The following is a 15463-nucleotide window of genomic DNA, read 5'->3' on the forward strand; positions in this document are numbered from 1 at the left end:
AAATCTTACCATCATCCACGTAGAGACCCTGCATACTGCTGCGCAGCCGACGTCGTCAAATACGAGGGCCACAGCCAGTTACCGATGAGTACGATGCTCAAACGCAGCAACACTGCTCTGATGCCCATGCAGCCAGGATGCTGGTTCGAATCAAGCCGATACTCACATTCCTCCGTGCAAGAGTACAGCTCACGCGACATATCTTCGGGGCAAAGAACCAGAAGCATAGCGCTGGCTCGCGAGCGGATCGCCACGTCTCTTTGGACGGCTGTTTCCATCTTTACGTGTTTGTAGTATTGGCTTTCACCATTTAGCAAACATGAAGCCGACGCCCATAATGAGGGCTCCAATGAGCATAATAGACAACATTTTTGCTTAATTGGCTGCTCTATTTCATTCTGATCCTGAACAGCTTATCCCTCAGCAAAGTTCTTACTACCGCCTCTACTCTGCTTTCTTAGCATCGATCAACATCAATCCACTCAAAGATACCAATTGCTGTCCAAGAATGGCAGCCTATGCCCGCGCCCAACCCATCATCAGCTGGCACTCAGAGGAAATGCTGGGATCTCCGTCGCAACGCTCATTGTGCTTCGTGTTGTCTGGCTCGCTCGCCGGATGTTCCTTCAAACCCTCACGAGCCATCTGCCAAAGTCTAACTTCATGGCCGGTTGTCTCTGTTAAGAGTCCCATGCAAATGCACAGCGCAGCCCCTCGTCCAGCAAGAGAAGCAATGATCCACGGCAAACTATTTCTTTCCACGGTGTGATGCGGCAGAACACCTACAGACGAAGTTATACAGGCTCTGGGCTCCAGGGGCGGGTTTTTATGCCTACGTAGAGTACGGCAATTGTCCTCTGCTATCGTAATTAGAGGGGAAAGCAAACATTCTGGTGGCGTGAGTGCGTAACCCGTCATGTAAGGTTGATTGGCTTGTCTCGCCCATGCCGCCAGCCAGATGAACGGCCAAGCATCCAATGTTTCTCAGTGGCAGACAGAGGGCTTCGTCTTGAGTGGCCAGCCACTTTCTACCGTTCTGAAGACGTTGAAATCATCAACGTAAAGTCGACACATACAATTTGACTTTTATCAACCAGTCCATGGGATGACGGGGGCTCTGCTGCCTCGACTCGACGTAGTGTCCCTTGAGAATCTGTGCGATTTTCTTGCGGAGCCGTCCCGGAGACGTGATATGAGTTTCTTGTTGACTCAGAAGCGGGCAGCATTGGGCTTTACGAGATCCGGGCAATAGTTTAGCGAGCATTTGACGCAGCTCAAGGGAAGCAATGGACAAATTTGAATACTTACTACCCTGACAGCGCCACATCTGCAGCTAAAGCTATGCAGCAGCCACAAGATGACATTTTCACAACAAGGGACTAATATTCAAATCATCTGCTAATCCTAGCTGTGGCTGCACAGAACCTTACTGACTACTCCGTACAGACAGGCTAATGAAACAGGGCGTTGCTTGGACACGGCCCCTGTGGCGAAACTGTATGTTCGCATATTTCAAAAGGGCTTTCCAAGCAGATTCCCACCTTTTGGTTGGGAGCAGAGTATGAGGAGGCGTCCACCCCGAAGTTTGACTGAGGCCAAACGACACATGATCTTACAGTATCGGGCTCTAGTAAGAACAACCGCCACAGAACCTAGCTAGCATCCAAGGTTGCCGACATCCCGTGACCAGCAGCTAAATAAGAGACAATTATGACTCTAGTGTAGGATGCTCACCGCCAGTATACGGAAGTGGGCGATGGTATTGCACGAAATTAAGCGCAACATTCTTTATTGATGCCAATAGGTTCTAAGTGTTCTGTTGTAATGTATGCCATTCCGACTAGGGGCAGACAGATGCCGAGGATTTCGAGGCCAGTATTCATGAGCAAAGCTTTCATGTCCATTGAACAAGACACTAGCATAAGAGGCGCACGGAATGGAGAGTCTAGAAGAAAGTTATCATTTCTCACCCGTGTCGCCAAATGCACGCATTCGCAAGCCACATGGGGCTAATGAAGCCTCTGTCTCACCGTTATTACTGCTACGGCGGCTGGTGCCAGCCATACAGGATCCGGACGCTGCTGTTACGAAAGGGTATATCTCCCTCGATGGTCCGTCTGCGCTTGTCGATCGGGTATTGCGTACCGCGAGCTGGACACGGCCTCTCGCCGTGGGAACAGACCTCATCAATTTAATGCAATATTTCGCAGCGCAACTGTATACAAGTATCGAACACTTAGCTGCTTCCCTAACTTACGCTGTGGTCGATTGTTTCCCCCGGGACAACCAACTCTTACTTCGAACCAGGGGTACTACCACCTGCGCTTCTTGGTCTGCCTTATGACCGAAATCTAGTAGCGACTCCGCCGATGTCGAGAGACGAACTATGGCGATAAACGGCGATGCCGGGCGGGCAATCGCTATAATGTGGGCGTTGACGGCCGCTACGCTCGTGTTCGTCATCCTTCGTCTCCACGTTCGGCAAACATTGAAGATAACTGGAGTTGATGATTATGTCTACTGCTTGGCCTTTGTAAGCCTCTCTAGAAATGAGCTAGTAGCGCTTCATTCTAATATTGTTGGATTTCCGAAGCTCTTCCTGCTGTGTTATACCGTCTTTACAACCATATCAGCTGCGTACGGATTCGGCCAAAAGACGGCAGATATCATAGACCCTCAGGACATTGTCGACGCAAAACTTTTCGGAGTTATTGGCCAGATTTTCGCGATTGTAGGTATGGCAGTAGCTAAATGCTCTCTGGGGCTATTTTTCCTCCGCATTGTTCAATTGCGGTGGCATAAGGCTCTTATCTGGCTTGTCATGGGTTTTCTAATGGCCACTTCCATCTCGGACTGTTTCGTCTTTCTGCTGCACTGCACGCCGCCGGGCTACCTTTGGGATGATAGAATCAAGGGTGGTTACTGCCATATTGATCACATGCCAACTTCTCTATTGGTCTGCAGTATGTTGTCTGGTTCTTTAAAGGCCACAGAAAATTCCAAGGGCTTACATTTTCAAAGTTCTCTGCGTCATTGTTGACTTCTTTTTTGCCATTTTCCCCTGGCTTCTTATATGGAACCTGTCAATGAATAAGCGCGAAAAGATTATCATTCTCGTTAGTATGAGTTTGGGAATCATGTACGTAAAGGTCCGCTAATGTAGAAACCTTTCAGCCTGGCTAAGCATTTGCCCAATAGTGCAGGCGCGTGTGGTATCAAACGGACGCTGGAACTTCCCAAACTGTCAAACCCGGAGTATCTAAGTAAGCCATATTTACGCATTTGCTCCTATACTGTAACATCCGCTAATCAAGTCTTACATCCTAGAAGCAATCGTTGGCCTCGTCGTCTGGTCTGCTGCAGAGCTTGCCGTCACAATGATTTGCATCGGCATTCCCATTTGCCGGCCGCTGTATAAGAATTGTCTTGACAAATTGGCGTCATGCAGGAGAAGCGATCCTAGCAACTCTGACCAATACGCACCACGCACCATTGGCGGCACTTGGCGGCATAATAATGTTGCGTGGAATGCCAGAGTCGATCATAGTGTTGCAGTGGTGGCTAGCGATGCTCAAAGTGGTAGCAGGATCTCGGCGGACGACCGTGATATCCGGGTCATTGATGAGTACAGAGTTTCCTCAGGTACCGGTCATGTCGTCTAGGCACCAGAAAGGTCCAAGAGAAGTATTAAATCCATTTTGAACGGGTGCACAACTCATACCATTTCCTACTGTAATTTGGGAGGCGCTGTTCTCCCCGCCAGGTTACCTACTGTAACAATGTAACAATGCCACACCCAAGATCAAAGTAAACTACCTTGGCTATTCATACCTCACAATAAATACCACGTCGGTTGGATTTGGCCTGCTTGTCTAACTTGGCGTCTTTTACAGCTAGAAGAGCCAGAGCAGGCTTCCCTACGCCAGAGGCAGACACGCGCTAGTCAGCAAGAATATCACTAGAAAGCCAGCTCTAAAAGAGAATATTATTATATGTATTCATCTTGCCACAGGAGTAAAGCAGTTATTTCTTTGCAATGTTGTACATGCATACCCTCTTATAGTGTGGGATTACTAGGTTTTCAGTCATGCACCACTGTTGTGCGAGCATCCTTCGTCAGCCAGCAGTTGGCAACATGATTTAAACCGCGTGCATTTGATAGGACCCGTCATCTGCAAGCTGATTCTGCGCCGCGTGAAGGGGACTATCGCTCGTCTCATTAAGACGGTAGAACCTGCGGCGGTTCGAGAAGCCCCCGTTTCCCATGCCAGACCAAAATGCCTTTTGCTCGCTCCGGGGTGCCCAGGCAAAGCCGGCACCGCGAGAAACAGGTAGATGGTAGTACTTAAAGGCAAGAACCGATGAGAAGGCGCCCATGAGGAATCCGAAAATAATGTCAAAACCGTGATGCTGAAAGTCATACCAGCGAGAAGCACAAATGTAAATCGCAGCTCCAAAGGGGATTAGGGCAATGACCAGCAAGTATATTGGCGCAGCGGCATCTTGCCTTCGTGCTGAATGCGTCAGAAGATGGCTTGTGGGATATGCCTCGTCGTCGTGTCGTGTCTCCGTGTTGGCTTCCTCGAGATCGGCAGTAGCCCTTGTGTGATGTGAGCGAGACTTTATGGAATTCTCGCTCTCGTCTATTGTTCCGCCGAGCAGGAAAGGCACCCCAACCCGTAGCTTTGCAGCAAGCCACAATGAAAAATACACCAGTCCTGATGCCGCCGCGGAGGAATGACCCGATGGAAAGCTGCGAAATCCATCCTCGACGATGGAGTTATCTTGATTGGTGCAGATACCAGCAGACACAAGTCTGCCGGTAGCTGAGGTCGAGTAACTAACAGCGTATTTGGCCACATTTAAAACATCAGGTTGGCATCTGCTGAGAAGGTTTGGTCGTGGCTTGCCAAAGACATTCTTCATGCCGCTTGTGAAGAAGAAAGCTAGCACCACGGAAAGAGCCAAGCCAAGCCAACCGGCATGCCACTCCCAGAAAATGCGCCTCCAGACATTATACTTTGCTGCGCGCGTATTTTTGACGCATAAAGCTGGAACCAGCAGGAGGATGAGGATGAGGATCAGAATAAGAGCCGCGGGTGCAACGACCGAGACGACAAAAGCCACACCAAGCGACACTGTATCGTATCCTCTGTAAGGATAGTTTATGTCTGGACTGTCAAGATTAAAGGGGCGCTTATTTGGTGTGATGTTGCCTATGACATATCCTACAGCCGCGAAAATGATAAGGATAACCCAATCACTGATATAGGAAAGAATAAGTAGGAATGACGACATGGCTCGTACTTGTTAGTACCTGCCAAATACTTTGCGCGTCTTCGATAGAACCGTCGGGGGACAATGCTTTGGGCAATATACGGGGTAGAAGTTAGAGGAGGTTCATGTGTAGTCTGATGGCACGCGCTTTTCGTAACATGGACACCTAAACTCACTGTCACAGCCTTCGAAACTCGAACTTGGCAAGTGAAATACAGTCCAAAATTTAACCGCAACTTCAGGGGTTGCATGGTTTTCTTCCCTTTTGGCGGGTCGGCTTAGACAGTAGTAGTCTCCTTTGGTCTAAGAGCAAATACGATAGAGTACTTCTCATCTGCAAAATATCCACAATCCAACCGAACTGAACAGATAACACTCTTTGCTGCTCCTTGTCTGGGTTTGTGGCACATGGATCAGCAAAATGATGGCACTAGCGCGTTCTTCAAATATGATAAACTGTGGTGTAACCTTGTTAGTTTGTGAACTTGTCGCCATAGCTGTATTAGACTCGGCTCCCATCCTTACGCCGTTCGGATTTAAATCCAGTAGCCAAAATAAAACCAGCACTCACTGCCTAGTTACATGGATGGGTTGTGCACATTATTTTGCTCACCTTCTTGCCCCACAACAGAAACATGAATAAGACAGCCACATCAGCAAAATGGTTTTCTCACCGAGTCTTCTGTCAGGGGCTTGAGACTCCCCATGGACAAGGTGGCACATGCCCAAGGCTCCACGATGAAGTTTTCCAAGTCCGTGGGCGAGTCTCAGTCATGATTGCGCAAGCATGTCAATGGCAATGCTTGTTGCGCGTTCGAATTTCGTAGTTCTTAGTCACAAATTAGCACTGTTTCAGGCATGAGTGTATTGGGCGGCATGGCGCACACAGTCTTCGGGCTCTTTTGTGGTTTGGTCTATTAATTAATTATTATTCCCAATTGTTTTGCCGGAAATTGCAACGCCGTTAGCATTGTAAGGATGTAATATGTACCATGTCCTCAATACTCTTTATTCTATTGTATGTTGCTAGTTAGGTTATCCTTATCGTTTTTGCCGCTGTAGGCTATATAATAGGCAATATCACGCTAAATAAACATCTGTGAGGGTTCAGAAAGACTTATTCAATCTACCTAATAATTTTATTACAAAGAGAAAGAATTAACGAGACAAAAGGAGACATTTAAGCCTGGCGTTGACCGACTTAGTCATGGGGACGAGCTGTTAAGGTTTGTGTTGAAGTCTTTCCCGGAATAAGAGGCCATTTTCCTTTAACCTCGCGGTGCCGCAGTCCTATGAAGAACATGCTAACAAGGATCCAATATACATTGTAGGCGATGACGGTGCTATATGTGGCAGAATTGGTCCACCCCAGGATGCCATTAAAGATGCCCCAGCCATATCCACCGTTGCATTCAGGGCTGCAACACTAATATTTTGTCAGAGAAGAAGGAGTTGGACGATGAAGAGTTCTTACATTGACATGCCAGACACTGCGGTCAATGTCATATGATCCTGGTCCAGCGCCAGCCTCGCCTACATCTTTACCAACAAGCTTACTCCAATGGCCTTGTTCAAAATACCATACGGACCGAGCCACTAGACCAGCAGCCACTAGATATAGGAGGCAGGACGACGCTACGAGGAAATACCTGATCTTCGCAAAGGAAGCACCCCTGATAAATATCGGATTAGGCAGTTGTAACATATAACGGGGTTTATGAATAAAGTGGCAACTTACTTGTACAAAACCCAACTGACAACACTACCCGTTATCAATCCAATGACTACTGGGAGAGGAACCGAAGTGGCTGATGTCGAAAAGGTCACACCGGATACAAACACCACACCCTCAATTCCTTCTCGAGCAACTGTAATAAAAGAGAGAACCAACACGGCATAAGCTTTCGAGTATCTCTTTAGAGATCCCATAGTATCTCTTTTCGTTGCCGGGTGCTTATCCAATGCGGCGCTTATCTTACCTCGCCACTTCTCCTGCATCTTGCCCATTCGTAGGAAGGCAACCCCAACCACGGTAATAATCAGGGCAGCGACGAGGTAGAAGACTCCTTGGTATATGTATTCGGCGGAATTCCAGAGATTCCTACTGAAGCGATAGAATATACCAATGATGGCTCCTCCGACGACCAAGCAAAGAAGAAAGCCAACGAGGGCTCCCACCCAAACCTGCATCACTAATTTAACGAAAGGCAGCTATTTCGTTATTGAGAAGTGCGATACTCACCTGTTTGATCAAGGACTTATACGATTTAGCATCTAATGTTCCATTCTGACGCATTTGCTTCAAAAAGGCAAGCAGAATACTAACAATAATCCCGGCTTCAATGGTTTCTCGAAGTACAACAAGGAAGATGGGAACCGAAAATACATCGACCATATTGACTAATGGTTGGGAGTTGGTAGTTTCAAAATTTACTTGAGTAAAAATGCTTCTGTACTGGCTTTCAAAGTTCTCGGGTTGATCTGATAAGCGAAGGGAATGAAAGCATGTTCCAGCTGTGAGGTGACCTACAAGTTATCAATCAATGCTTGGTGGCATACTCGGCGATAAATGCGTAGTCGGCGATGGAATCTAGCCCCCAAAAGTTGAACCTAAGCCACCAGACTAAACAAAGCTTCCAAGATGCAAAGTGGCCAGCCCACGTTTTGCTTGCACATCCTTGAACCAATCTTACGACTCGGCTGTGTTGAATGGGCCTCGCTAATTATTGGTATACACCATTACTGTATTCCCAGTACACAGATGGACATGGATGATTGAACTTGGCAGAGGCAGCAGACACTGGAAAGAGCTGCTGTGTTGATCGCGCGCGATATGTATGACCCCAGTGCCACCTTGACACCCTTGCTTTTAGTGTGGCCCAACTCATCTGCGCGGTATTTCGCTATAACAGCTCAAACAAATAAAGTTGTCATTCCTTTTCTAATAGGTACTTGCGTATCAAGACGATATTTTTGTCTGTTTCTCGACTAGGCTTTCTATGATGTGCTGCTGTCTCCTTTGTCCCTGATCATCAGTTAAATTGCGAATGTCTGTCTTCCACAAATTGCCAAGCTCTCCATGAAAGTTTCCAAAAGAATCTGTGAAAGGATCGGCTAAACTATCAAATGTTGTGTTGGGGGGATCTTGCGAGGCTAGTCATTTGAAAACGGTGCCAAATTAAATAACACGCTTGGTACCAATTCAAACAACATTGACTGCGCGGTGCTTTTTGTCACCAGTACCTCGGAGTCCGACAGAGTGGCATCTTCCCGGCGTGATCAACTTGGCTAAGCCGTCCCTACACCAATGAGACATTCGGTATTTGGCCGAGCTGCAAGCTCTTCGTCAGCTTTATCTTGTGGCGGCTCATCGTGGCTGCCGATTTTCTGCTCGCCGCAAAAGATACACAGCTTGGCGGTTTTGAATTGTCCTCTGTTCTCTCCCCCTTCTCTCCTGACCTAAGGGATAGATATCATTTATCTCGACGAGGAAGCATTACAGTACAGTATTACCGATCTTCTCGTTAAGGGAATGGCCAGACTGGCGAGACACTTTGGCTATGGGACCTAACTCTTAGGCGGGTTAATCTTTTACTGCTTTTTTATTGGCCTAGAAAGTTGAAGACATGACGAACAAATCAGAATAGAAGCCCCTTTTTCTTTCTCCAGTCCCACGTCGTTGCCTGCCGCAGGTCATCAACACTTAGCATGTCTACACCCTCTCTGATTAGAATATGCCAAATGTGATTTCTTAGTCCTATCGGCCATGCAGGCACGCCCCAATACCTCACCTTTAAACCCAACTGATGGGCACCGCGAACCTGAGCCCGAATTAGCTGCAGTTGATCTTGTGACAACCTCGATCCCCATACACGGCCCACTGCGCGTGTGAAACTGGTAGACGCGTAATAGCTATTGGAAATACCATAGCTGTCTACCTTTTCAGTGTTGAAAGCTTGTCGCGACCCGGAACTATGACGACTCGGTGCCTGGTTCCGGCCCTTCTGCTCTGCCCAGCGAGTTTCATGATTAACTCGATTCGGATTTGGCCATATAGTGGACATATCAGCGAGCCTTTCTAAAGGGGCGTCGTAGAAAACGTCCCGATAGTTCTTGTTGAGGGTTATGTTCGCAAACGGAGCATTGCCTGATGCTACAATGATGACGGGGCCAGGAACAATGGCCGTGCCATTAAAGTACGTGATAAAATTGCGCTCTCTAAGTGGCATCAATTGTGTTTGAAGCTCCCGCCATGTTGACTGAGCTGAGGTCTTAAAATCAATAAGCAGTATCAGGGGCTGGTCTGGGTCAGAAATGAAGACTCCAGCGAGTGGGTGATCAGGTGGCGGACGAGCACCGCATACTTCTGGAGATTCACACGGAAGGAGCCCATTTCGTTTCTCAAGAATCTCAATCAGCGGGTTGATATACAAATTTCGAAGGGTGCGGTCTGCGTGGAGCTGGAATTGACGATGGCCCACGTATAAGTCTTGATATTGATGCCAAACATCTGCTTCCACGCTTGGACAGCCAGCGGCAATGGCATCAAATAGCGGGACAGTTCTCCAGTAATCATTATGCGAGTGACAATGCACAGGATAGACGTCTTTCGTCGCATCGGAAAGCCAATTCCCAGTGCCAATTGTTGCCGCCGAGGCAGCGATCCATCGATGGACTATCCTGTCCATGTCATCCGGAAAATTAGTATGCAGGATGTTCCCAAGGATGTGAATCAATCCGCTATGTAACCAGTCAGAAGACACTCGTAAGTAGAAATCTACCCGCCGAGGAAAGTTCTTACACAAGTGATAAGTAGAACACGACCAGGAAGCAGAAGAGCTTCTTCCTCTTGGGTAGGCGTTGAGTATTTGATAACCGACGTAATACCAGGGCAACTGGATGTGTGATGAGTTGGGAGTGGCGACTAGATGGCCGGTGCTCGCTGTATTCGAGTGGCTCGAGTCGGCCTGGTCTCGCTTCATACGCAATGTCTCCAAGCAGACCATGTTCATTGTCGCAACCAACCACAGACTCTGCGTCATCATAATATCGGGAGTGATCAGGCATTTGTGCAAGTCCGGATCTGTTGCTAGCGGCTGATATATTGCTCATTTAAATCGTGAGTCGAGCTTTGTAGCTAGTTAATTTGGAAGAAGACGGAGTCACTCGTCGAATAAGACTAGGGGGCAGGATGCAAGCACATAGCAGACAAAGGCAGCTTGGGATGATGACATGGTACCTCCAAGTACGCGTCAACAAGCCCGGGCCAGCCGCAGAATTGGGCTACTAGTGTACTTAGTTACATCTGCCGCAGCCAAAGTTTGCACGGTGCTGTGGTGAAGGGGTGGTCGGCCAAACAACCAGGCTGTCTGGTGGAACAGGGAACTGCCGTAGTGATGACGGTACATATTAGTGGTGTCCTGTGCCCATTCAATGTTGGTCCTCAGCCAGCGGGCTCTTCACCCTCTGGTACGACCTGACCGTGGTGTCTGGTCCATATAAGTTAAATCAGCACGCCACCTTTGCCATTGAGGCGTTAACCGTTGAACGCATTGTGCCATTCACTTTCTATTTATTGAATCGGCTAAAGGTTGCGTAGAGTCCACGTAATCTTTCGATTCCTAGAAACGTGTACTAATACTATTATGCTTAGGAACTCAGTGAAAGTCCAGAGGTTGCTCAGGTTTGCTCACGTTTACTCAGGGGCTGCTTAGGAGGGCTCCCTGAGGCTCAGGAACTGCTCAGGTTGAAGCAGCCACAGCTCAGGAACCCTTTCAAGTTAGGAAACTAGGTCCGTCGTGATTCCGGTTTTATACTGGTCTGTTATATTAACAAGATATTTGCTAAGAATTACTTTGCCTTGGCTTACTATTTGTGTTCTTATACGAGCTACAATTCCGCCACATCTCGTAGCTCCGTAGCTTCCCAGACTTAGTTAACATCTGTCGAGTTAGCAATCGACCTAGTAGCCTCTAAATCCTCTTTCAAACTGCCAAGTTTGGATTCTAATGCACGAACACTATCCGGACCAAGCGGCATGCGCAGATACTCATGTCCGTTTCTGACGGCGTTTACAATTGCACTGGCTGCTTTATCAGGGTCACCTTTGACAAAGTCGGGGATTGACATCATATCCCGAGTTCCAGAAAGCATTTGGTCGACCACAGTTCCCTTGTATACGTCACTTAACCCCCCTTTCGACGCGTACTGGGCAGGCGTGATAATTCTGCTCGAGAATGGTGTGCGAAATGCACCTGGCTCCACGATAAGGACTTTGATGCCAAAGCTCTGGACTTCTTGGGCGAGAGATTCGTGAATGGCTTCAATGGCAAATTTGCTGGCCGAGTACGTTCCTCTGGCGGGACGTGAAATGAACCTATCGTGCATAGTTAGTGTCTATCTGATTAATGCGTTTCTAGAAATGTCGCGAAAAAGTGAACTAGCGTACCCAGCCGCACTGCTGATGAGAACGATGTTTCCAGATTTCTTGGCTCTCATTGTTGGCAGGCATGCCTTGAGAGCACGGATTGGTCCGTAGAAATTGACTTCCATTTGCTCTCGTACCTCGCTCTCGCTATATCAATGTCAGAAAACAGTCCAGTCTCATGCAAAAGCAATATCGCCGGCTGAGAAATTCCATACCTTGTATCTTCGACGCCTCCAATAAAGGCGTACGCAGCGTTGTTTACCAACACATCCACACCATACTCTCGACAGCAGCTGGAGAACTGTGCGAACGAGTCGTTGTGGCCAGGATCCAACTCCTTCCAAATGCCGCCTTTCACAGAAAACTCAGGAAAAGAAGTCTCGGCTCTGCCAACGTCGCGAGTTGTTCCGATAACTTTACATCCAGTACTCAGAGCCTCCAATGCAAGGGCCTTTCCAATGCCTGATGAGGCGCCAGTAATTAGCCAAGTTGACGAAACTTTTCCTGACATATTAAGTGTTTTACAATCATTAAACAATAGAACAAGTGAGTAGATGTAATTGGAAAGAACTCTTATATGGTCGCGATTATGCTCGGTTGTTAAACGTCTAACGGAGTTTAAGGATTTAAGCTTTGCTGTCGCTCTCGGAGCTAAGCAACACGCGTGCTCCCACAGGCAATGGCCGATATGACGACAGTTATCAACGGAATTGTGGATGAGAAGTATTTGAAATTACTTGATTGAATAAGAGTATCTCGACTGCCCATATATTGCATGCCATGTCTGGCATTCAATCGCTTAGACACGCTTGGATCTCTATCTCCGCCATACTATACAGGATGGCACACACCAAACAATAGACAAACAAAAACAATCTGTAGACCCTTGCTTGTCTGTATTTTAGTTAGCTTACAGGGCCGTCACCCGATAGCTTTGGGCATTAGGGAGTCTTTCGGGCATATGCAGAACCATACACTTACTGGCCTAGATGTCTTCTTCACATGGTACTTTTAGAAGAAATTACTTGTTCAAGCTCAAATTTGTCCGAATAATGTAGTAGGCAAGAATGTCTATAGTGTTTAAATCCCATAAAAGACTGAAACCCGCTCACGATCGGCCGAGCTTAAATTCCCCCCACCACTCCATGCAACGACCGAAAGCTATCTCCAACACAACACCTAGCAGCATCAAGAGACGTCCAGACGTCCACCCTCTTCCATGGATTTACCACGAATTCGCACCATGCCAGCCTGCTGCAACAACCAAATTCCTTGTTGGTCATAATCGAAAGGCGAAATCATAGACCAATCAGCAGACCACTGACAATCGGATATATCTTATAGGCAACAGCGGGCAAAATCATCGGCACACTTGGCTGCGAGACAGCCCGCTATAAGTGCTGGAAATCGTGTTTTAAGACATTTGACCGCCGGTCCTCCACATCCTTTTCTAATGCATCTCACGCAATTGCCATCAAGTGCTCGTGGCTCAACCGCTTCTTCCATGACGGGGTTGGCGATTGCGAGCCCGCTGAGGACGGCCAGGAGGGTAACTGAGAACTTCATGTTTGCGAGAAGTGCTTCGGATGAAAAGTTTTAAAGGTAGGTAGGTAGGAATGAATGGTTAGATTCTCGGTTGTATATCGTTCTTCAAATATGAAGGTTGTGACTGATGTTGAAATAATGGTCAGAGAAAACGTCTCATATTTATACTCTGTATACTCCTACTTGTATTCTCGATTAGACGATTCTGGATAACGACTAAAAATTCATCGCCAAGTCCGTCCCCTTGATGACCTGCCCCAATAAGGTTCCCATAAAAGAACGGAGGTCAAGGCTTTGGCTCAATTGATGCCGTTTGCTCCAGAGCCAGGCAACATTTGAGCCCACTAATTATTTTCCCTTTGGCACGATGATAGTAAGGCTGTTCTTGGCAGCATGCGCCCCTCCTCTCTAATTCAGCTCGCCCCAAGCCAAGCCAGGACTGCTCGTATTTGCTCTTGGCCGCTGTCTGATTACTGACTGGACTGGCGTTTACTATTATACAGAATGGATCTTCTCAAGAGATAGTCTTGATAGTTGTTCCGAGGTGGGCTTGGGATAAATGCATGCAGCGTCGATAACATGGCTGCTGCGTTATGTCGGCGTTATGCCGAGCGTTTTGATAGGAATAGTTAGTATACCAACCATGCAAATAAGCTTAAATTTAGGCCATGGCCACCAAACCTTTTATTACGAAAACACGGTGTGGGTAATAATGCAGACGTTAACCACTAGTTGACTCAATCTGGCCCGCGCTTACAATCCATCACGGCCATCAAAAGGAATTATCCTTTCGGCTGGTAGCTTCTTCACTCCGGGGTAACTACGAGCACAGATACAAGACGAAAATAGACATTAAGACTATTAATTACAGTAAATTGGAACCCAGACGTGACAAATATAAAGACAAATACTTAAGTTATAGCATGTAACTAACTCAATAGACACTTTTTGTAGTGCGTAACAGCCGAGATACACGATAATTGCGATTGACTCTCGCTATATCAACTTTTCATTAGAGATCAATGAGCAATATGCAAATTGTGGCTACCTGAAGTCTCTAGATACCTTGCAGCGTCGCCAACGATACTTCCGAGTTACCCTTGGAATGGGGACAAAACTTTTTTCTTGGCTTCCCCAGTCAGCCTTACAGGGAGACAGAGGCCGTTCCTCGCTTGCAAAGGTTCCAGCTGCACAGTTTACCCGATCGCAAGTGTGGATCTCTTGTAAGGCTGGTCAGGAAAAGTCCGGTCCTATAGATCATAACTCGCAAGTTCCTGAGGTGCCAAGCTTGGTGGCTCCATAAGCATCCGCACCCAATGTTTAAACTGTAAAATAAACCCTCCATTGGTGGGTACGATCCCGCAGCTTGGCTTGGAAGGTGAGCCCGAATTGGCTGCAAAAATATCTGGTGGTGACATCTGGAACTTTTGTGCGGCTTGTTGCGGTTACTTGTAGCTACTTGGCCTGTAAATTCCTACTACAGGCCGCCATATTCCTATGACTCGACGATCAGTATTAGGCCTGACTGTTTTGGACCAAAAAGGAAAAGGGGAATACAACCAATCGGAGTCGCTGCGTACAAGGGGGTTCTCATTTTTGGACCAAAAGTCTGGTCCTCTTTGTAACTAAAAAGTGATTTTTTTGTTCGAGTTACCAAGTCTATGCTACTATACGGCGGTGCTATTCCAGTATCCTCTTTTTTTGAACATCACCACGAGCCTCACCACCGAAGAGGCTACTAGATATTAATGGCGCGTCTATACGACGACCATGGCAAATTCACAACTAGAGGGAGAAAGCGACTAAGGCGATTAGTATATACTGTACTTTGGCAATTGCTACCGGTAGCTTCACTACCTAGTTGAAATACACAATTTTGTTGATGCATACGCTTCAACACTCACCTAATAACAAGCAGTCATTAAACGATTTCTGTCGATGTGGGAGGTTCTAGATCATCATGGACCACATCAACCGAGTCATTCAACAGGGTTGAATATCTCTATTCCACTGAGTCATTGAATATCCCTCAAAAATGCCCTATAAACAGAGTCATGGTTTCCTTCCTTTCGTTCCTTCCCTTGCATAGTCAAGTAGAAATCGTTCAATTCAATCATTTGTTGCCCCTAATCTCTCAAATCCGCAAGTATCCTACGATGATTTCATACATTCAGCTCCTCTTGGTGCGTCTTCCCTAGGTCCAGCTACTTTCTA

The 15463-nt window shown here is 47.2% G+C and overlaps 5 protein-coding genes across 5 annotated transcripts; 1 reads left to right on the forward strand and 4 right to left on the reverse strand.

The window, feature by feature from the left end:
- Positions 1 to 2386: 2386 nt before the first annotated feature.
- VFPPC_03811 (hypothetical protein) lies at positions 2387 to 3040 on the forward strand (the record flags this gene model as incomplete). The annotated part of the gene is made up of 2 exons (XM_022428356.1): positions 2387 to 2527; positions 2594 to 3040. The coding sequence occupies 2 exons, from the start codon at positions 2387 to 2389 to the stop codon at positions 3038 to 3040; spliced, it is 588 nt and encodes a 195-aa protein (XP_022284032.1).
- Positions 3041 to 4140: 1100 nt separating this feature from the next.
- Positions 4141 to 5298, reverse strand: VFPPC_03812 (pap2 domain-containing protein; the record flags this gene model as incomplete). The annotated part of the gene is made up of 1 exon (XM_018283266.1): positions 4141 to 5298. The coding sequence occupies one exon, from the start codon at positions 5296 to 5298 to the stop codon at positions 4141 to 4143; it is 1158 nt and encodes a 385-aa protein (XP_018137577.1).
- Positions 5299 to 6478: 1180 nt separating this feature from the next.
- Positions 6479 to 7672, reverse strand: VFPPC_03813 (iron permease ftr1 family protein; the record flags this gene model as incomplete). Its single annotated transcript, XM_018283267.1, has 4 exons — positions 6479 to 6703; positions 6752 to 6950; positions 7016 to 7461; positions 7520 to 7672. The coding sequence occupies 4 exons, from the start codon at positions 7670 to 7672 to the stop codon at positions 6479 to 6481; spliced, it is 1023 nt and encodes a 340-aa protein (XP_018137578.1).
- A 1243-nt stretch (positions 7673 to 8915) lies between these two features.
- On the reverse strand, positions 8916 to 10344 carry VFPPC_03814 (PLC-like phosphodiesterase; the record flags this gene model as incomplete). The annotated part of the gene is made up of 2 exons (XM_018283268.1): positions 8916 to 10017; positions 10079 to 10344. The coding sequence occupies 2 exons, from the start codon at positions 10342 to 10344 to the stop codon at positions 8916 to 8918; spliced, it is 1368 nt and encodes a 455-aa protein (XP_018137579.1).
- Positions 10345 to 11208: 864 nt separating this feature from the next.
- Positions 11209 to 12215, reverse strand: VFPPC_03816 (short chain oxidoreductase protein; the record flags this gene model as incomplete). The annotated part of the gene is made up of 3 exons (XM_018283270.1): positions 11209 to 11653; positions 11726 to 11851; positions 11920 to 12215. The coding sequence occupies 3 exons, from the start codon at positions 12213 to 12215 to the stop codon at positions 11209 to 11211; spliced, it is 867 nt and encodes a 288-aa protein (XP_018137581.1).
- Between the last annotated feature and the right edge of the window lie 3248 nt (positions 12216 to 15463).

The sequence above is a fragment of the Pochonia chlamydosporia genome, chromosome 2, assembly GCF_001653235.2.
Source record: "Pochonia chlamydosporia 170 chromosome 2, whole genome shotgun sequence".
Lineage (NCBI taxonomy): Eukaryota > Fungi > Ascomycota > Sordariomycetes > Hypocreales > Clavicipitaceae > Pochonia > Pochonia chlamydosporia.